Source organism: Pyxicephalus adspersus, chromosome 12, assembly GCF_032062135.1.
Source record: "Pyxicephalus adspersus chromosome 12, UCB_Pads_2.0, whole genome shotgun sequence".
NCBI classification, from domain to species: Eukaryota; Metazoa; Chordata; class Amphibia; order Anura; family Pyxicephalidae; genus Pyxicephalus; species Pyxicephalus adspersus.
In genome coordinates, this window is record NC_092869.1 from 10,605,542 (window position 1) to 10,628,957 (window position 23,416).

The window sequence follows — 23,416 nt, forward strand, 5'->3', positions numbered from 1 at the left end:
CTGTATAAACATGTCATTACCATCCTTCTATAAGGAGCTAATAATAAGTACAGAGGTGCACGCTTTGTTCCCTAAATCACAATACAAGTTTAGCAGCTCTGCTAGAAAAGCCTCGTGACCGTTCTTGTACCACACAATACACCGCATGGCTCTTCCAGTTGTTTCAGACATGCTGTACTATTATCTGCTTGGCTGATGCACCACAGTGTAAATTATTATTTAAACATGGATATAAGCCTAAATCCAGATAAATGTCTCCTAAACAATGAAAGGTTCTACTCTCTACATCTTATTGTCAAAATATCAACCAAACAAATATTGCCTTCTTTTGTCTAAACTGTGAAAAAGGTCCAACATTCTGTAATTTAATGCAATGCAGAGGATAAGGCTTTGTACACACGTGCAATAGTTGTCGTTGGAAAGGATCTTTCATGATCTTTGTGCTGTACATACATGACCGTTCTGCTCTATGGAGAGGGGAGAACGACAGAGCAGCACACCGCTGTGCTCTCTCCCCCTTCACTTTCATTAAGATGGTTCGTCGTCCATGTATCCGCCAGGACAGGTGTTTAGACAATGGATGATGAGCACTGTACACACGCCAGATTCTCATCCGATATCGGCCCTGAGAACATCAGACGAGAACCATTGCACGTGTGTACATAGCCTAAGAATGAACATTTCAGGATGTCAGGCTCTTTTCTCCCAGTAAAACAGATGATAGGGTTTATGAAAATATATTATCACCTAGAACTTCTACTTTGCTCACTAGAACAGGGACGAGAAGCATGATTACCTTCACCAAGATAATCCATGTAAGGTTCCTGCATAAATGTTAGCTTGTCATTTATGCTAGAACCTTCACAGGGCTCTGTATTCTTCCCACTCCACTATATGACTGCTTTCATCTCTGGGTGAGTTTTACTTTTTTTTTTCTTGTTACCACATACCTGGATATCTGCTAATACAAAGAAAAGTCAACTTCAAGTTCTTTATTGTTAATGTATGATATTATGATCAAATAGAAATTTCTATTAGACCAAAGTTCTTTAACTTCCCTTATATACCCAGCCAATAAGGACCACATACAGGTTATATTTAAGTACAGTTATTTTCTAACTTTTAGTAAACCATTCTTTAGTATTTGCATTGCTGTCTATTGGAAAAATACAAAAAAAAAGTAGATCCTGGCCCTCGAGGACTGGAGCGGAGGACCTTAGCTTTATATTATATATTAAATATTTTAAATGTAAAAAGAGAACTACATATACAAATCAATATTCAACCCAGAACTTTTTTAAGCTGGGTGGTAAGAAATTGTTGGTGGGTGGCAGCCCTTTTATTGTGACAGAACTCTTCAGTAACCACCCAAAATAGCCGGTTATGTATAGTGGTTATGTATATTTATTAAAAACTGAATCCATTTATTTATATTTGGTTTATAAGGACATTTTATACTGTAATGCTAAGTCAGCATTTACATTTTCCCTCATTCCTGTCACATTGAAAGTGGTCATGGTGATAGGAAGGTAAGAGAACTCTTCCCCTGACAGTGAGACAATAAAACCATTCAGAGGTTCTAAAAGTTTGCTATGCCAAAGGGAAAAAAGGGAGTTTTATAGATTCATGCGTCTCTACTGTTAGGATTACTTTTCAGGGCCTGTTCTAATTACACTGAATTTAATTAACAAAGGATCTATCCCTTCCAAAAGATCCAAAACAAACTAAAAAAAGGTCTGGCTGGAGCTCTGCCTTACAAAATAAAACAATGACACCTCGGCACACCCAGCTTTATGGAGTTCCTGCATCTACCAAATGGCTGAGGGCCTTTTAGTCACATACATAGTTACTGGCTCCGAATGTTTACCTGGAGACTGCAACTCATTACAGAAACACTGCACAATATTTCTATCAATGTCAGTAATAAAGCAAACATTTATTGTGTGTATGTGTTCCCATCTCATAAAATTCAGGTATTTTATGCAGAGAGGTTACTGCTTCAGATAGAACCTGAAAACTATCAATAGGGCATTGTTGGGGCACTACAAATACAGCCATTGGTGATGCAGGTCAAATCACAATATATTCTAAGATAAGGAGAAATTAGATATTGAAGCTAAAATTCACTCAATTTTCTTTAGGTATTTTATAGGGGCTGTAGAAATCTTTAAAACCATACAATTGGATTCTCGGACTTCATTGACATTTCAACGTTTTCATCAACAGAGGAAAAAAATTTCCAATAGTCACGGCAATCAATGGTTTACAGAGCATCTAGCCTTTTTTTTCACCAATTGGGCATTAGAGATCTAATTTGTTATGGGGATTTGACTTCCTAAAACACTTTAGATGAACACACTATTTAAAGTACATCAAAAATCATTCCTGACCATCCACTTGGGTCCAGGAATAAGTGTCCTAAAGAAACAAACAGCCAAGCAACATTCCAATCATTAGATTATTTCTAGCCAGCTATGAAAGCCAGAGGGTTCATTTTACTAGCAAAGACAATATTCAAACAAATCCTGACAGGTTGTAATTAGCACTAAATCTGTAGAAATTACTATGCTGGACGACATTATCTGTATTTATCGCATAAAAAAACACAACCAAAACAAATGATAAGGGCCTGATATTTGAAAAGTTTTCAAACCAGGGGGTACCATGTGCCGCCATGACTCTGCAGTAATGGGCGATGATGTACGGGCCGGTAAAACCATTGCAGCACTCGGCATTCCTTGTCATCTTACCAGCAAGCTTGTTCTGCTAATCTACTCAGACCTCTTACATCACAAGTTCCCAGGACACTAGGTGAACGGTACATTGCAAAACATAGGCAAAAGTAAGGAACTATTCTCCGAAACCTGACATTTGATACAGAGATCAGCAGTTAAGGCTTGTAAGTCCAAACAGCACCCACAGCTCCAGATTTCCCCTCCGCTTGTTACCAGATAAATCTATGTGCACAGGGGGCTCGGTTACAATGTTCTATTCTTAGCTATAAAAAGTAACCTTCCACTGACCGTTTCAGGAGATCAGCATTAACTTATCTGCTTGTGAATAAAACAATTACAACTTCCTCTACAAAGACAAACTGCCCGGCTTCCTTTTTTATAAAAGGCAGGAAACAAAACCTGCAAACATAAAACATCATACAAGATAAAAACAAATGTTGAAAGTTCTAAAATAAAAAACAAATCAAAGTTTAAACAGTAAGCGGGCTTAAAGTTGGAAACAATCACCAGAATTTATTTAATATACATATAAGTGAAGGAAATAATCCCCAGCATACAGCCTAAAGCCAAAGGTGAAATATGTGTAACAGTGTGGTAATTTTTGGCCCCATTATATGTGTCAGTCATGATACTGATGGGGCAGAGCTGCAATACTTTAATCCACAAGTCATTGTGAGTCATGTACACTTTGTGGGTAATGTGACGGTGAGTCTGCTGTTTGTCGCCTGTGTTTGCATAGAGTGGAAACAGTTTAAAGGTCTGGGAATCGGGATCAAAGTGTCCTGAAAAAAAAGAGACTGAAAACAAAAGAGCACTTGTAAAAAGCGTACATTTATCTTTGGCCTTTAGCCAACAAACACGCCTGCTGGGTTATGATATAGAACACAACACTATCCTAACTGTATTAAAAACGTTTTGTTACCTTTCACTCTGGTAACAGCAAGAACTGCTACATGACCCTAAAACTAATATGATTAATTTTTAATACTCATCTGTCAAATAATAAAAATGAAAAAAAAAGAGTTAAAGAGAACCTGTTATCTTGACAGTGCAGTTTTGCTCAGTTCATCCTATACTCACCTACCGGGCTCCTCACCAAATGTTCTGTGGCTGCAGTCACATAGTTCCCAGTATTGGACTTTAGAAAGGGGGATGACATCACCACTCCATCCTGTGATAGTACAAATGTCACTAGGCCCATGTATTGCATCGTACGAGGTGGTCATGTGCTTCCCCAAAAGCATCAAGTATGTTTTGGAGGCAAGCACACCGAAGAGGGGCGGAAATGAGGGATAGGCGGTGGGTTCAACAGTCCCATGACTTGGCCCTGAATGGACAAAATGATGGAGGTCTTTTCAGTGTTGGGAGTCTAAAGGTTTAACATACAGAAAAAAACATGATCCCAGTTAGATTTGGATAGAGTCTGAAACGGTCATAAACCTTTCATTTTTTCTTAGCCTGTGTTCCTATTGTGATAATTATTCGTCCTTTCTGAGTAAGACGGGGTGATGGGAAATGTCTCCAACAGCAACAGAGACAAACACTAAAAACGTGTGTGGAGACATTTCCTATGTAAAGTGAGAAAGAATTAAAATTCTGAAAGAATTATTAAGTCCAATTTTATCATGACTTCCCATGCTTTCATGTCCTGGTTACAATCACATCCCCTATACTTATATTAGATTATATATTATAAGGATTCAATAAAGGGAGTTAAGGTAATACAGTTTTGTTAGGTGTTATGGGATAAAATGTTGAAATTGTTATTTATAGATTGTAGGTTTAATAAATGTAGTAAAGTATATAAAGAACTTACACCCATCCCCAACCTCAGACTGTAAGCTCTTCTGACCAGGGTCACTGTCTGTCATTTCCAACCTCTAATGTACCGTGCTGCAGAATATGTTGGCGCTATATACTGTTTAAATACTGTTTATTACCAATAATCCCTAATTATTTTGGATCGCTCCACTCAATTCCAAGGGATATTAATTTCTATCTTAATGTTGTAATTATTCTAACATAACGTATATTTTGAGAAGATTCTCCCCCTGCCGCTCTCTCTGCTCCTCCAATGACCTACTACTGACTTCCTCACTCATAACCTCATCACACGCACGGATACAAGACTTCTCTAGAGCTGCTCCAACTCTCTGGAATGGTCTTCCTCCACAAAGCAAGGCTGCCTACTATCAGTAATTGTCTGAGATTACTTTAAGGAACAATAAAGCGCGGGCATAGCGCTCAGGGTGTATTTTATGATCAGGAAACTTTAAAGATACTCCTACCCTACAAGTGCCAGGGTTTTTGGCAGAGCGAGGGTTAAATGTTGGGGACATTTAGATGTAAGATCTAAACTACCAGGTCCGCTTAAGCACCTGGGCGAAAAACTATGATAATGAAATAAACTATATATGATTAATGAAACAAGCTCTGATATCAGCAGGAAGAATTGGGAATGAATGTATCATCTTCATGGGGGCAGCAGACCCATCCTACACAATCTTGTCTCAGGATTACAGAACACAACGTAATATCAATTATAGGAGATAAAACTACAATATAAAACACATTGAATGCATACTAATGGAAAGGCGAAATATAAATACAAAGCATCATTGCTGACCTTACATTCTGAAAATACCAATTTCCCTGTCTGTCTTGCCGAATTATTAGTTTGAGTAAAAGACTAAAGGCTACGTACACACGTCAGATGATTCTCACGACGTGTGTACAGCAGCCATCCGACGTCACTCGTGGATCCGTCCTGGCAAATCCTTGAACAACTGTAATGCAAGTGAAGGGGAGAGAGCACAGCGGGGTGCTGCTTGCTCGTTCTCCCTTCTCCATCCTTTTCAAGGACAAAAGTCTTACATGTGTGTACACAGACTAAGGATAAATACACAGAGGAGGAGTTCTGGCTCCATTTGTCTAGACACAACTTTATCTTTATTTTAGTTAGACGTTAACCCTTTCCCTGCTCTATCAGTGTTTTTTACTGTCTGGGTCTTGTTATGGGAATTACCTTCATTTCCTAAGCTAGTCACACTACAGGAAGTGAAAGAAGTCTAACAAGTGAGGGGAATTCCTCTCTTTGCTGTACATGACACATGATGTACCCTCACCCCCTTCCTACATTTCTCTGTCTGTGGTCTCCAGGATTGGAAGGGTAAACCTCACCCACTGGGTCAAAAACACAAATAAAAACCTGCCAGGGGTTTCTAATTCTTTCTAAAATCATGCCAGAACAAATCAGCTAGTATTTGATATTTTCCTTTATTCTGAGGACCTTTTACCAGACAGGAAGTGAGGGAAAATCTGAAACAGAGCTCAGGTTCCCCTACCTAAATATGTCATTGAAGAGATTTCCCATCACTTCCTGTTCTGGTGACACAACCCCCCCCCAAACAGGAGGTGAAGGAATCTCTCAAACAAAGCCTCCAGACCTGACAGGTGTTCCAATCCTTCCCAATTCCATCCAAAACTACTATAGTCCCCTCCATATTTCTCTCAGTACAGCTTGCTTTTACAATAGGAGTCCCATGAATACAAAGTATAACTCATTGCAGCATTTTGTTGGCAGGTTTTTCTTTCTTTTTTGCTGCCGGTAAACATGAGGGGAGATTCACTCTATAGGTCTGCTGATATCCAAAACCTGAAATATACACTGTATGTGTAGGTAAAACTTTTCATAAATAAAGAATTTGGTAATCCCTGGAATATTTTGCTTTCTGGGTATCACAGGGGAACTTTCTATCAGTTTCCTGTCCTATAACTTACAGCAGGAAGTGAGAGGAATTCCCCTTTTAGTCTACAGGAACTAGAAGACGTCTTCTGTGGCCAACTTGCTGGATGTTTCCTTCATTTTCTGGGAGACCTCGCAATACAAATAGAAGGGCAGATAATAGAATGTAGCAGGGGGGTTCAGCACCGGCAGCCTCCACATTTATCCCAGTACAGCCTCCAAAAAATGAAGACCATGAGAGCTGAAATGATTACAGGACAAAAGTGGAGGGGTCACTGGGCTGGGCAGACATGAGCAGGCAGTGATGGTTCACCTCTCAGACCCCGGCCATGGCTGCTCATAGCAGAGCGGTGTGATGGAGGCCATGGCTCTGCTCAGTATAGTATAATGGAGGCCGGCTCAGATCCCAATATAGTAGGGTGAAGTGGAGACCCAAATCCTCCTTAGAATTGTAGGCGGCACTGGAGGGCCGGGGGGGGCCCCGGGGCAAAGACAGGCACAGGGGAGGCCCCGGGGCAAAGACAGGCACAGGGGAGGCCCCGGGGCAAAGACAGGCACAGGGGAGGCCCCGGCCGGGCAAGGCCGGGTACAGGGGAGGCCCGGGGCAGGAGCCGGGTACAGGGGAGGCCCGGGGCAGGAGCCGGGTACAGGGGAGGCCCCGGGGAAAAGACAGGCACAGGGGAGGCCCCGGGGCCGGGTACAGGGGAGGCCCCAGATATAGAGAAGGCCCCGGAGGAAGGCTGTGTAGAGCGGAGGACTCGGTCCTGCTGGAAGGTTGCCCGCTTCCTCCCTCCGGGTCCCGGCCATGACTTGTAGGAAGAGATGTCACCGGGCACGGAGCCTCTAATCCTCTTTCTCATCCCCCAAACGAACCCTAGGAGCTCCCAGCCGGCTGCCCCAGCTTTATCCCCGGACCTGGCCGTACGCTGAGCCCCGGCTGCCGTCTATTTACCCAAACCCGGTGCTAGGCCCCGACCGCTGGCTAGAGTTTGAGGCCTTCCCGACTCAGACTCCCCAGAGAGTGCCGTAGCCGCACAGAGACACCAAGCCGGGGTAAGACCCGTGACGAGAGTCCAGAGGGAAGCCACTTACCGTGTCCGCACGGAGCCGGTCTGGGCCTCACAGCTCCGACCGATCCCCGGAGTCACACGGAGCGTGTCACGGGCTCAGGCCGAGACTCCGCCCGCTACGCCCGACAACCAGTAGATGGCGCTATTCAGCACAATCCTCACTGAGGTGCGGAGAGACCACACAGTGTACAAGCTATAATCTGCTTGCCATCCCCGCCCGCACAATTGCAGAGAAAAATTTGATTTATTAGCTGCCCGCCCAGACAATATTTAGCTCAAGAACATTTGGCAACCAAAAGATCAACAGGAGTTGTGTTTTAAACTTAACCTCCCACTGGAGTTTTGTTTCCTCCTATATATACCAACCATAAAACCAACCCTGTCTTGTGTAATTATTGTTTTCAACTTTCATAAAGTTTTGTGTAGAATTTCTTCCTAAGTATATTTTATAACTTCTTTTTACTCCATTTAAAACGTTTCTGCTTACATTTAGATAGGTGAGAAGCTTTACCAGACTTTACTGTTGTCTATAGCCCCATTAAGGTGATTTTTCATCACTTCCTGTTCTTGTGACAACAGGAAATGAAGGGGAAGAGCAATAAAGCAGAATACTACCCAAGCTGTCATTGCAGTTTATGTCCCTTGTTGACATTTCTTTCTACGCACTTTTTATGGGCAATTATCTGGGAAGAATGTCCTCAAAGGCATCACCATAGTCCTACCAGAAGATGTAACTCTTTCCCAATATGTATTAAACAAAAGCAAAGCAACATGTCCTTTTGGTATGGGACCTCACCATAGACAATGCCTCCCCCATTCTTATGGTTATTATTATCATTAAACAGGATTTATATAGCACTGACAGATTACGCAGCGCTATACAGACAGTGACACAGGAGGAGGAGAGGATCTTGCCCAAAGAGCTTACAATCTAGGAGGTGGGGGGAAATAGTATGGTGGAGGATGGCGTCCTCATCCCTCTCCAAAGACGTTGTGACCTGGACGAGGGTGGGAAGTCACTCCCCGGAGTATGCTTTGACATGAATGGATTAGATTTGTTCCTGCAGGTAAACAAAGTGGAGGGGTATCTTGGGTAGGGTAAGTATCCTGTGGTGGTGGCAGGAGGATCCTTAGAATCCAACACACTATGGTTCCATCTGTTGAATGCCAATGTTCTGCCATGGCACAGGTGCTGGTGAAGGCAACCCCCGGAGTACAGAGAAGGACCAGACATCAATTTGTCAGACATTGACCTACAGAACCTAAATCTGCTAAGTGATGACAAATGTAAAACATTTAAAAGGTCTGGTTCCCTGCCCATTGGACTGGTATGGGGCCAGACTGTGGTTACAGAGTAAAAGATGCCCCAATATCAGTATGGTTAAGAAAATGTCCTGATGTCAGAAGGAAAATATCTATATGCCCCAGAGGTAGTGGTCAGCAGGAGCTAAAAAAACAAAAATCCCCATTGTCAGTAGGAGTAAACTTATGATCTGAAGTCAACTATCAGTAAATGAGAAAAAAAAAACCTTGTAAGTGGAAGTTATAGATGTCCCAGAAATTATTGTGAAGAATTCTGCCCCTTCATTTGTGTCTATAGGAGGAATAGTGTTTCATTATTTGTGTCAGTGGCAGGATTACTGGCCCATTAATGCGTCAGTGTGGGAATTAATACCCAAAATAAATGTCAGTGGGAGCAATACTTCCCTACAGTAGGTGTCATTGGAGAAATAGTAGTTGTTCATTGATATCAGTAAGAGCAATACTGCCCATCATTATTGCCTTGGGATGAATTATGACCCATAGGCTGTGACAGTTGGAGTAATGTTGCTCCATTAGTATAAGCAACTAACAAAAGATTGGAGGGAGTATACTCCGGTGTGCCCAGCTTGAACTAATACTAGGATTTTCAAAATAAATAAAGTTTAGTTTCTAGGAAACATATTGTGCCCTACAAAAGCCTGTCTTTCTCTCTATCCTCTGAATTTTCTCTTCATCATTAGTACTTTGGGAAGAACGACGACATATCATAGTGACAGTTGGAGGAATACTGCTCCATCATAAATACCTGGGGAAGAATGATGAGTAATGCTGTTGCATCATAAATACCTTGGGAAGAATGATGAGCCATTGGTGGTGACAGTTGGAATAATATGACTCCATCATTAGTACGTTGGGAAGAATAATGACCCATTATAGTGACAGTTGGAGGAATACTGCTCCATCATTAATACCTTGGGAAGAATGATGACTCATAGGTGGTGACAGTTGGAGTAATATTGCTCCATCATTAATAGCTTGAGAATATTGATGACCAAATGGTGGTGACAGTTGGAATATGGCCCCATCATTTGTACCTTGGAAAGAATGATGACCCAATATAGTGACAGTTGATTTAATACTGCTCCATCATCAAAAATTTGGAAAGAATGATGACCAATTGGTGGTCACAGTTGGAATAATATGGCTCCATCATTAGTACCTTAGGAAGAATGTTGACCTACCATAGTGACAGTTGGAGTAAATATTGCTCCATCATTAATCGCTTGAGAAGATTGATGACTAATTGGTGATGACAGTTGGAAGAATGGTGCTTTATCATTAGTGTCCATAGGTGGAATGTTTCTCATTGTTGTGTCATTATTAAGAGGGACTGTGAGCCATTGTTAGGTTACTTGGTCAAATGGTGCCCCATGGTAATGTCTGTTCTAGGAATAGTATCCTATAGCTGGTTTAGTGAGCAGAATAGTTCCCCATATTGCATGTCAGGGGGAAGAATAGTGCTCCATGCTTGATATCAATGGTAGAAAGGTGGAACCATTGTTGGGTCCATGACGGTTATTTCAAGCTTTTTTGTCTGTTTAACTACAATATGCTAGTGTGGGACTTGTTCTACAAGTCTAGGTTAGTCTAGTCTTAATAGTTTAGGTTTTCATTATGAAATAAATATATTCAATTGGCTATACATATGTAAGGGACACATTGCAGTAAGAAGAGAAGTTTGCCCAGCGATTCTGGAAAGGTCCTAGACCTTATAAATTTTGATTGGTACATATGGAAAGTTAACAACCTGCTGCAGGTGTACCCTCAGCTTATCCCAGGTCAGAGGTGAGAACTCCCAAGGCCATTGTAATTGGCTAAATTGGACTGGCTGGTGCTCCCCCAGGTGGTGAAGATGGGAATAATAATGAAAAACAATGGATTTCCATGCAAATTGTCACAGCACACAGACAGTCGAAGACAGACAACTAAGATTAGGAAGAAATTAGATTTTATTTTGAGAATTAGAAAACAGCATTTATTACAGTAAGTTTTATTAGCAGTGTAAGTTATCTGCTCCTGGCATCCATTTTTTCTTTTTTTTACAGAGACTGCCAAAAGCAGAAATGATTACAAAAACAAAACTCAATCAATACAAAAGTACAATACACACTTTAGAGCCATGTCACGCAGGTGATTTTGTAGCAGCGGAAAATTGTTGTTCTGAAGCACTAATGCCAGCAAAATAAAGCACCGGCTACAAAAGTACAGAATAGAAATTTGTAGCTTAGCCCAAAGTAGCAAATTAGGAGGGATTGTTGCTAGTGATCCGAGCGCTGAAATGAAACATGGTTTAAGTCAATTGCTGAGTCGCGGAACTGCAAATATCTAAAATGTGTTATGGATTCCATCTATAAGAGATTTTCTTAGCAAGAAGTGATATAAAAAATAATTTCCTATGAATAAATCACCCATGTGACTTGGCCCTTACTGCTGTATCCAGCAAGCAAATCTCATTCATAAATTCACTGACACAGTGTTTTGTTCACAGTAATTAATAATACTGAATTAAAAACAAAAATCACACCACATGCAAGGCAGAAGTATTGGATCCACTTCAGAACATGTAAAAACAAACAAGTACAGACATTTTTTTCTAAAATTCAACTAAAATCAGCAAGGATAGGAAATACAGAATAAAAGTAAATGTAGCAATAGATCTTTGGGCAGAGCGTTGCTTTACATTCGCAGCGTTAAGGTTATTATTTTTGTGTGCATTTTGAGGTCATTGGGAAAAGTTTGGGGTTTTATTTCGGTAGGATATCAGATGAAAGAATGGAATGGTATTAGCTACCATATTACGAGGAATTATAAAGCTGGATATATACCAGGACATAGTCATACATTCCTAACATAGCAGACACAGAGCTGTTTTTGGTAAAGAGGGGGATTTGGCCCAGGATACACTTTTGTTAAGAAGTTAGTGCGTCCTGGCACAATACTGATCGATGCAGGAGAATTAATATTTAGGGTCATTGAACACAAGATATAGCAACAATCAATGTGTTTGTGGTATTTGCCTAGAATTCTGTACCTTATAATCATACAATCATCGACCTCTTTAATATAGGCCATGGCATTAGTAATTTAGCCCAGGCATATGTAGACCTTTTATTAAGGCATGTCATTATCCAATCTATTACTATAATATTATACAGAGATGGCCTTAGACCACATACACACCCGGAATGGATCTTTTATGATAGTTTCCGTGACAAAAAGGGACAGATGAGCGAACAAGTGCGGTACATACAGCATCCATTCTGTTCTATGGAGAAGGCGCAAGTGGCATCCCACTATGCTTTCCTCCCTTGACATGTACAAGGGTTGCTCCCCATAGGTCGTTCATGGATCAGTTGTTCCATGAACGGCTTTGGGCAACTACTGTACAGGTCAGATTCTCCCCGAGACAAGCACAACCATTTGTATCAGACGAGAATCCTCCAACGTGTGTACATAGCCTTAACCTCCCGACCGTTAAGCCCGACCTTGGTACGGGCTAAAAAAAGTTGCTCTTTTGGTTAACCCCGAGATTTTCCGTACATTAAAATCCCCACTTACCCAGGTAAGTGGGGATTTTAATGTAGGGAAAATCTTGGTCCCCCTGTGCTCATCCAGCGTCGTGTTCGTGTTCTAGCGTCGTCCTCCGTCGTCTTCCGTCGATCTCCCTCTCCAGCGTCGGGTGGCTTCTTCTATACCAGCGGGACCAGTAAGATGCCGGCCGGCTTCTTACCTGGTCCCGCTAATCGTCCCGCGTCATTCTCGTTCCAGCGCCGGGTGATCTCTGAAACAGGAAGCCGGCCGGTGGAGGAAAAAAAAGCCGGCCGGCTTCTTGTGCGTGCGTGATGACGTCGGCGTGTGTGCAGGAAATTCAAATTGAAACTCATTCATTCATTTTGTATTGGATTGGATACAGGAGTTTGTATTCAATCCAATACAAAATGAATGAATGAGTTTCAATTAAAAATAAATACAAAGTATGTATTTTGTATTGGATTGGATACAGGAATTTGTATTCAATCCAATACATAATGAGAGTTTGAATTTTGTTCTCATTTTGTATTGGATTGAATACAAAGTCCTGTATCCAATCCAATACAAAATAATAGAAAATATATTTATGTGGTTTTGTCTATAGGTATGTGACGGACACTAGGGAGGTGTTTTAGAAAAATATATTACTATACAGTATACCGAATTATCGCATTTTCAGTATTTTTCATTTATTTATGTATTCTTGTTTAAGCTGAATTTTGTGTTTTTCCTTTAATTTTATTAAAAGTAATTTTTTTTTTTTACATGATTGTGTGTTTCAAACATTTTTTCTGTTCATTATATCTACTAGACCCCTATTTGGGCATATTTCTGTAAGTTACAGGTCTACAATTTAAAAAAAAAAATTTCATGAAAACCTGTAACGCTTTTGGTACAGAAATCTAGACCTCAGTGTAACGCTCAGGCGGTTAAGTATAAGAACTGTCTGTGTTGCCCATAGAAAAAATAGCATTAAACATAGAAGGGAAAATATGCTTTGTGAACGTTTATCTTTCTGACATTTTAAAAGAAGTTGTCCCTGGCTTAAATACTTTTGAGTCACAAACCCAGAAAAAGTATGCAGGAAGGGCTTCTGACTTTACAAAGGCTTTCCTCATCTGCATTGCAGTTCTAGGTCAGTGATTAAAATTGTGGAAGCCAATCGGTTGGTATAACAGCCAGGCAACTAAGAAATTTAGGAGTTCATTAATTGTAGATTGTACACCTCGAACAAAAGATATATATGGTATTTGTAAGTAGCAATATACTCAAAAAGGTCCTCTACATTTTTCTTTGCTTCTGACGAATACCAGTCCCAGCCATGATTAGGATGAGGTCCTCTAGTTCTGGGAAATACCAGAGAACCAAATAATGAAGGACCGGTAAAGCTGAATACTGCCAAGGTCACAAACAGAATTAATAAAATTTACAAATTATTTATGTGAAACTGTCAGAACTTTTCAATTCAGTCAAAAGTGTCTTCATCTAAAGTGTAAAGCAAACTCTTACCATTTGATATTAGTTTGTTTGTTACACACTTTACATAAGGAAACAGCATCATCTACTGGTGGCTAACAGACATGCAACTTAAAGGCATAAATATTTTAACCAGTAAAAAGGGGGGGGGGGAGTAGACGGAGCCCATGATATTTTTTGCCTTTTAAATAAACATTTTAAAAATTACACAACAGGGATTTATTTATTCCCATGAATTGTACTGCCATTTCTGGTGAATACTATTTTGAATGCTAGCTGTGATGGAATTTTGTGCCCTAACTTATACTGGAGTCAAAGAAGGTTCAGTGTATTCTTAGGCAAACCAAATAATTACCAAATTTATTTAAATACAAACTGAAGTGCCTGGAAATGTAATGTAAGTTCCCCTATATACCCTGGCGCATATTTTACATGCCTTGCTGCAAACAAACAATTTCATGGGGGATGTTTCGGCTACGTTATATAGCGCATTAGCATAAAGTTTTTTTTTTTTTTTACAGTAATACTAAATATTGAAAAGCAGGGATCTAGTAAAAGATCACATCCACATTAATTGTTGAAGACCTGTTCCCAGAGATACTATAGATACATGAATACTGTCTTTTTGAACAACTTTGCAAAGGGGTATTGGCATCCCCAAATATGTAAAAGCAAAATGATTTTTCCTAATATTAATCTGGTAGATACCAAGATGTCATAGGAAAGTAGTGCATGTGACAGGAAAAACTGAAGGTAGTTATACAGACAGTAATACAGACACAGTAATCAGAATGGCAGTGCAAGACAGAAAATCTGTAGAGCATTTTTCATCATATCAACATCAATACATGGTGGGTTAATGGTGCATCCTGCAGAATTTAAGAATTCTAAGCATTTGATTAGTCAAAAATTACAACATAAAACTGCTGCAAAGTGCAAAATAAAAGGCACAATTTTGATTAACTGGAAGAACAGTATAAAACGAGAGTTACTGCAAACATAGGGGGACATTTGTAAAACCCCTGAAGAAAAAAAAACAGGTAATTGTTGTGCACTGTTGTGGGTGCATAATTTTAGTGTTCTGCAATGAAATCAAATTATTATTTTTAGTGGAATGAAGAAATGACCTGGTTTTTAATTTAATGAATGTCAACTTCCTATGCCCGATCTTCCCAGGTTACAAAATACCAAATGAAGTAGAGTCTGTTCAGTTTGTAAAATGAATACAGAAAATACGATGAACCTGTGATCACACCAAGCAACCTATCACGTGCTTGTTTTTTTCTTATTTTAACTTTGCACATGATTGTGTATTCAGGATGATCACAGGTTCATTTTATTTATTAAGCTCAGTGCACATTTATTAAACAGTCTCTTTACCTTTATTAAACTAACACAACATTATTTTTAGTGTTTTTCTCCAAGGATCGCAAACAAGAAATGTTTACAGATCGATAAAAAAAAAAAAAAAAGTATCTTGAAAGATAATTGTTTTTACTGTATCCCTATAAAGAGGTAAATCATGTTTTTCCCCAACACAAGTTTTAGAAACACTTGCCTTTCTTTTTGCTCACATCTGCTTACAAAACATCATTAATGACTACAGATCTTTCACATTCACAGTCAGTAAGTCTTACGTATATTTGGAAGATGGAGATACTTTGTAGTGCAAGAGGTTTAACAAGAATTGAGCAATCAAGTGGTGCTGCTAACAGTCTTGATAGCCAATTCATTAAGGCATAAAGGTTGAGGAATATTAAAAGACCGATGAGGAATATTATTGTGGTATACACTAGAAATATTTAAATCCATCCATTGCTGGGCCTGCACCTAATGTTGTCACTCTTCTGTGGGAACTTATGTTCCTTGGATTTCAGAACTGGTACTGCAGGGATACTGGAAGAACTAAAAAAAAGTGGAAGCTACAAGTATATTATCCTAGGAAGTTGGTCTTCAGCTGAATGCTTGGGGAGCCTTGTCCTCCTCCCCTGACATTTCGAGAAGACACTTTAGGTTTGAGGCTTTCTTGATTACCTCGAAGAGCAGCTTCTAGACGAGAACGTAGTGCTGTGGAAGAACCCATAAGCTGACGAAACTGGGCAGGGTAACTAGCACCAAACTGTGTTAACCCCTGTAAGCCAAAGTCATGAAGAGCCTTGGAATATTGAGATGCAGAGCCAAGTGCATTCTCATCTAATAGAAATGAAATAAGAAGATGGAATACCATGGACAACATAGGAGGACCTGCAAAGAGAAACATAAGGATCACATTAAATCATATTACTGACAGTAAAAAAAACATTATTCATCTGTATGGCAATAACGTTATTGAAACCCAAAGTTTTTGCAACCTTTGGTACTACACAGTTTTTTTCTATTTTGTTTTGATTAAGGCAAAGTGTTGCCCTATGAAATAAGTTTTAATATGACTTTCACGTTTTTACAAGCTTGCTCTTCCAAATAAATTAGGTAACAATGGGAGCTCTCGGTGACAATACAATTACTTTGTCTTTCTCTTAACAACTATTTAAATATAGACCACACAGGGAGCACATTGCTTCCCGTAAGTTAGCCAACCCACAGACTTGCATTGAAGGGAACAACAACTTTACAGCGGTGTAAAAAAGAAGAGTCAACATGACTGCAATGTACATAATCAATTACAAATTCTACACTTTTTATATCAATCTGATTTCATGTTTTTCCTTAACACTGACAAAAATTATATACAGCCTTTAAAATAACTTAAGTAAAATTTCCAGCCTCACAGGGGCTTTTGCCAGAACGTGAATGTATGCCCATTATGGCACACTTCTTTTGTAAAGTTCCCTCCTACAGTGCTGCAAATATCTGTAATTTGCCTTATTATTGGTTCTCCTATATTCCACCAGAATCATGTATCTCCAGCTGTTTTGATAAGCCAAGCCAGGAAGATATAACTACCACACATAACGCAGGGTCTAATTTACTCCAGTACATGCAACTTACTTTTAGCATCACTTAGATGCTGGGTGTTGGAATTAATGCTGGCTCGTATGCATAGCTGCCAGTTAAGAATTTGTGGAATAAACTCCCAAAAAGCAGAGAAAGAGACAGGCATAGTCTCTTAGACTACATACAAAATCTCTATGGTCTCTTCTACCAGAAATTGTTATCAGATAGAAGTTTTATTTTATAATCACATTTTAGTTCAGTGTGATTAAAAAAATAAAAATAAAAAAAAACCTGCTAGAAGGATTAAAGTATAGCCATGGTCATACCTACAGTTGCTCCTTTTAACCTTTGCTACAGCCAAATGCTGATCTGAACACACAAAAAACTACTGCTCCTGAGAGGCGTTGAAGCTTACCTACTCCACATTCCTATTGGCTCATCAACTTCCTTGGTCAACAGAAATGTATGTTAGGCAGGGGAGGTAAGCCTACATCACAATCAGAATGTTTTAGAGCTCTGCCATTTAGAATGGTTGGTATTTGCCCATAGCAGAAGTAAATGCAAGTGGTTTTAAGCATTACATGCATGTCTAACATTCAATTTTATTACTGCTTTGCAGTCCATTGTTGTGCCTAAGAACACTATAAACTCACTACCTTCTGCGTGAAACACAAGCTGAATATCTAGTAACATGGGCCCTTTAATCCTGACTGTGCCCAGTAGAAAGGATTAAAGCTAGAAAGAGGAAAATCTACACTTTTGGCAGGATTATCTTTCCTGGCTTACCTTATCTCTTGCAAGCTTTATGTAAGCCTATATCATATAACCAGTTGAAACCTATATTTTCATAACATCAAGCTCCTCTATCCCTGCAAATGTCTACCTAAGTAGCAGTAAGTAGTGAATACAGAGTCAGACTTCTGCCTGTGTTTTTCATACTGCTGAAAATTACATATTTAAGGATATTTTATCAAATCAAGTCAACAGGGAGCTCCTAGTACATGAAAATGCATCCATTCTAGAAAGCATTAATAAAGATGTTTGCTGAATTTTTCACATGCATTATGCAAACTGGCTCTGTGGTCCAAGTTATATTACAAGGAGTATACGTGCATATAATATATACATGTTAAGAAAACACTGAACCAAGGAAAATTACAAAGCATTTATATTACCCACAAGGCACCCTGAGGAACACTGGCTTCCTTTTGAGAAGATTAAACTAAAACAAACCAGCAGCAGGTATTCTTTCTGCTCAATTATGATTCTTGCATGCTTTTCATTTAATTTCAAAAAGCTAAAAGCAATTAGAACTTTTCAAAGTTTCCCTTGTAAACGTGGTCACTGAACTTCTAGTTTGAACTGTGGCATTTTCATTCGCAGGATTTCAAATGATGTTTTTAACGCATGCATGAAAAATGTCATGATACCCCTGATCCCTCCTGTCTCCAAAATGTGCCCAATTTTGCTATACAACATATTTGTATATACAAGTGTTTCTAAATGCTTACGGTTCTGTTCCTCGCTGGCAGTGATAAGTGCCTGCAGTAATCGAACTCCCTCCTGCAGGACCAAAAGCTCAGGCTGACTATGTGGCTTTCTGCTATCTGCATGACTCAAGTGACGAACCACAAGTGGAGCCAAGTCACGGATGTATGGAGCAACAACTTCATGAGCAGGATGTTGGAAAATTGATAAGATGAGTCGGTAGCATTTTAGCTGTTCCTGAACAATAAAGAACAATTTTATGCGACTACAGAATAAACAAGACACAATAAGTTTATCCTGAGACTTTGTGTATGTTGAATATATATCAAAGCAGTACATCCCTAAAAAGACTTGTATTCATAAGATGACCCTAGGCTTGATTTACCTACTTGTTGCCTGCCATTTCAGAGTCTAGGGCATTCTTGGTCATTCTACAGCTTCCTTTTCCTACCTTGTTTCCTTTTGGCTCTCAATCAAAGATAGTGGTGGGTTGATTAGGGTTTTCTAAACCCAAAGCATCTTGAAGCTTACGTCAGTCTTAGATAAAGGGACTGCATTCGTTTTTTAAGTTCCATTTTTTCTTTACCACATACAAATTCAGCTTCACAGCCTAAAAAACTAGTTTTCAGCCTGATAGTCACAAAGACTTAAGAATGAATGTGGATTTTTATCAGATATAAATAGTTGTGATAGGGGTCCAGAGTAAAGCTTGAGAATGCCTGACTAGTGAAACAAGAGAAGGGCTGCAAGTTATGTACGCTATCCTTTGCCTGAGCCTACTAGAACTCGGAAGTCATAACAAGAACTTCACTATTCTGTTTTCTGTACAATAGAAAACACTTGCTTAAGAAATTCAAAACTAATACAATACCACATCTTGCACTGCTTATCTTTTCCTGGAGCTTTCTATTTTCTCTACACTTCACATGAATTTGTACTGCCTTAATTGCTTTCAAAATAAACATGCATGTCTTCTGAGAACTATAGTTCCAAGCTATAATGAGCAATGACTATTTCACATCAGTGGACATTATATGTGTTGGATCATCGGCAGCAATGTTGAATATTGAGCAAGGATCAGATTATGAGTTGTCCCTGCTTTGTTATCTTGGCAATTACAACATACAGAAAGTGCAACAGAAATTTGTGCCACCAGACTAAACGACATTAAACTAAGTACAGACCATTTATTTTAAAACTACTATGACAGAACACTGTAAAAAAAAATCAATGCCACATAACATGCCATTTTTGTTACCATGTATACATAGGCTTTAACTTACTTTACCTTTGCTTTAACTTCGCTTCAAACAGAGAGTGAAGCCAGAGATGGTGAAAACATCATAGCTACATGAAACATAGATGTATATGAAGGAAAAGACCAAGCTAAGTCAAGCCTTAAAATACTGTGAGATTAGTTTACATTGCTAGGACTGCATATCTAATAAATCAGTATAGTGCACCTATACTTGTAAATACTAGACAATAGCTAGTTAGAATTGTAAGGAAACAGTTTTGCCTTTCATACACCTAAATCGGAGTCTACCATATACAGTACGAAGTCTATTTTACTTACATTAGCATCCTTACTGTCAATACAGCTGTGAAATCTCTGTAAGAAACCAGTCTGGATTCCTTGCTCTGCTAACACCTCTGGATTAGCTGACAATAGGAATATGGTAAGGGCAGTCAACAGACCTATTTGGTCTTTCTCTTGAGCTACAAAATACAGACACAATCAGTTACGACGGTCACATTTTACAAAAGAGACTCAAGAGACATTTGTTATGAGGAAAAAGAATGCAAACCTGCATCCCAGGACTGAAGCATGGTAGAAGCAGAACTGTGTAGGAGACTAGACCATGATGCTCTGGTTTTCTCTATGCGTGACATTGGAGAAGACACAATAATCTTCAGAGTTTGTAGGGAAGAGGTGACTGTCATAGGTAATCTGCCATCTGGGAGTTTCTGAGCTGTGTGTTGAAGGACACCCACTACCAGGTACAGCAGAGTAGGAAGGATTGAAACACTTCCTATAGAAATTAAAGTAAAATTATTTAGGCAAACGCAAACCTAGTAACAGTATTCTTCAATCAAAAGGATTTTTTTGGGGCTAAAGTAGACCTTTTATTTAGACCTTTAATGTTATCTACATTGTGCAGATTTCCATTAATTTTCAATCCCTGCAGTGCCATAGTAAGAAAGGAAGAGAAGGAGAGTCACTGAGACAGGAAAATTTAATGAAATACTATGGTAGAGGTTCTAACTTTTCTGTGCTTCTGAAAAATGGAGGGTTTTTTTTCAGTCCAAGGACTTGTTGTTGATATGTCCCATATTCCCCAGTCCTTGTAACACCCCGAGAAACAGAAGTCATTTTATCTATTTGCTAGTCATAAGTCTAGAAAACATATCTTTTAAGACTTGACCAGGAATTCTGTCATTTAACCAGCCTGCAGGGTCCATAATTGTAAAGTAGTATAACAGAATTGGCCAGAATAGACCATCGGCATGAACTTTTAATTTGTCAGAATAGGTTTTGCCTTTCCTGCTATTTTAAATTTTGAATTTAATTTAGCTAAAGCTGGAATTTTATGATATAAGTAATCAAAATGTTTATGTATGATTTATAAAGGGGTTTGGCATCAGATATTCGTCATAAATTTGGCAAGAGCTCATCGGGCTTATTTGATGCTTAGTAGCATCTTGTTGTGTTAACAACAATCTTTATAATAAAAAATCAAAGCTATATTTGCCCCTCAAATACTATATGAGAAGGTAAGTAGTGTTGCCATTAAACATAAAGGCAATAGGAAGTGTCTATCTGCTTTTGCAGTTCCTTGCAGGGTTAAAAAAAAAACACCGAGATGTGAAGCAAAGAAATTGCATATCATAAACACAAATTTATATTACCCCTTACTTTTATTTCTAATATTAGGCAAAGTCTAAAGAAAGATTTTTCAGGGCTTACATAATGTTTATAAAACAGTTTTTATTAATGCCCAATGGGAATGGTCCTTACAATGATTGGAAGTTCACCAGACTTTAGGAAGACAGAGTTATGTGTGCACAACATGAAACTTTGCTTCAAAAAGAACAGAGGACTTAATAATAATTTGACAATAGTCTTGGAAGAACTATGAAAAGAATATGAAGTTGCTTCAGACTCGCACCTTCTGGAGAACACAGGGAGGGCAGCTCTGCTAGAATTCCCAGTGAAGCTGAAACTAACAGGCTGGCGTCATGTGACAGAGTTTTCATTACTGTATTGTTTCCTGAGGAATTCCCAGACAGACGAGGACTGAGCTGGGGAAGTTGCCTGATGAGAATGCAGAGGCACAGTTCCAAGGCAGCTAGAACCAGAGAACGGCCAGGAATCAGGCCACCAGTATCATGTCCCTCTCCAAACTCTGGCAACGTCTCCTTTTCTTCTGCTCCATCATCGACTACAAATACAGAGGAATGAAACAATTATAAACAGGACAAAGTGAACACATGACATAATAGCAACTTTTTCTTCAATTCTGTACTTTTTGTGATACTAAAAACTGCATCATCTCAATTACAATCCTATGCCAGTTGACCATAATGGTAATTATTGTGGTTAGGTGGCTACAAAAACACAAAAAATTCTGGCTGTTCAAAGACACCCTTATTAGCCTTTAACAAATACTAAAATATCCCGAGTAAAAACCTCATCAAGAGAGAAATGCAACTAACATTGTTAGAGGAAGCAAACAATGGCAGCCTTTATGTTTTTATGACAGTTATTCAAATGGTATATACCATGACATTTTTATACAATTTACTATGTACAGGAGACTTTTGACTATCCGGCCTTCGTAGTATCAGGCCTAGTTTAAAAAAAAAAAAAAAATCTATTAAATAAAATGCTTTGGCGTTGTGAGCAGGCATCTACTGCAGTCCTCAATCATGGCGCAAGTTAAGACATCCCTGCTGCCTGCTCTTCACTTCTCTGGTGTCGCATGTCCGCACATGCTGGCCTGTGTGTGGAGGTGAGTATTGTACTGTATTAATAGAACCCTGGACTATCTGGCTTTTTTGTTATCTGGTCTGCCCTTCCTCCACATTAGGGCGGATAGACCAGAGTTTACTTTATTTATTTTTACAGCTTTTTTACCTTCTGCACTCCTCCTCCTCTCCTGCACATGCTCTTGAGTTGCACCTAGGATCTGTCTTCCAACCTCCAGCGCCAGTAGTTGAACTTCTGAGGACTCCCGCATGAGCAGCAGTCGATGCAATACAGTAACTAACTCAATGGCAAGTTCCTGCAGGATAGAGTAGCGTGAAGGAAGCTCAATTCCTATCATTTATTTCACAGCATAAAGAAACATCAAATTTTATTTTCATCTGAAAGAAACCAAACATTTATAGCTTCACTTATTTTATATTAGATTGTACACAAATATTCCTTTACCTTCAACCGGTTACCAAATAGCTTTAACATGCACAGTATGGGTTAAGGCTGGTAGAATATTTGTGTGCTTCCCAGCAATAGGTTTTATGTATGCACAGTTAGGTTTACCTGATCAGCCCCTATATGAACTCGGGGCCAGGACACTCCAAAAAGCGATCTCATAGCCCGCAGACAGGCTGTAATTCTCTCCATGGATGCATCCGCAGGAGGACAACAAAGAAACTCCACACAGATTCCTACAGAAAGAACCCAGAATTTATTAGTATACTGTAGGTAGGCATACATATCTTTATTAATTCCTCTACCAGAATACAAAACCTAAAATAAAAGCTGCCTAAAACATGAGAATGAATTACATTGGAAGCAAGTTTATTACAATTTTCACTCTAATAAGTTGTGTGTGAATGATTAAAGTGGTGACCTAAACCATAATGACAATGAATCCCAGTAAGAGTAAGAGCCTAATATTAATCAAAGTTAATATGTGAAAGGTGTGTGCCCCATTATTTTAATAAGAAGCAGCTGGAAATTGCTTAATAAAAACTAAGCCTGACTGTCAGTACTTTTATTTATGACAAAAGAGACTGTGAAATCTCCATTAAAGCCATTTTTACAAGTCTAACTAACTTTTGTGTGCATGCAATGTGTACTTTGGCATTACACAACTGTAAGAGCACAA

At 39.1% G+C, this 23,416-nt stretch overlaps 2 protein-coding genes across 6 annotated transcripts in view; both read right to left on the minus strand.

The window, feature by feature from the left end:
- Positions 1-7,693, minus strand: part of HECTD1 (HECT domain E3 ubiquitin protein ligase 1) — a 44,816-nt gene extending 37,123 nt beyond the window's left edge. For all 3 annotated transcript variants that reach the window (XM_072427609.1, XM_072427608.1, XM_072427607.1), the window contains exon 1: positions 7,573-7,693. The gene's annotated coding sequence lies outside the window, so the exon portion shown is untranslated. The remainder of the gene's footprint in view (positions 1-7,572) is intronic.
- Positions 7,694-10,804: 3,111 nt separating this feature from the next.
- The window catches only part of HEATR5A (HEAT repeat containing 5A), a 45,616-nt gene continuing 33,004 nt past the window's right edge, over positions 10,805-23,416 (minus strand). For 2 of the 3 annotated variants that reach the window (XM_072428957.1, XM_072428956.1), the window contains 7 exons: positions 22,846-22,973; positions 22,441-22,588; positions 21,473-21,745; positions 20,111-20,335; positions 19,879-20,021; positions 18,326-18,539; positions 10,805-16,124 (listed from right to left, as the gene is read on the minus strand). In XM_072428957.1, the coding sequence (XP_072285058.1) occupies positions 15,814-16,124; positions 18,326-18,539; positions 19,879-20,021; positions 20,111-20,335; positions 21,473-21,745; positions 22,441-22,588; positions 22,846-22,973 (1,442 nt within the window). In that variant the 3' untranslated portion in view covers positions 10,805-15,813. Of the gene's footprint in view, positions 16,125-18,325; positions 18,540-19,878; positions 20,022-20,110; positions 20,336-21,202; positions 21,746-22,440; positions 22,589-22,845; positions 22,974-23,416 lie in introns of those variants that run through there. The other variant, XM_072428958.1, reaches the window with a different exon arrangement.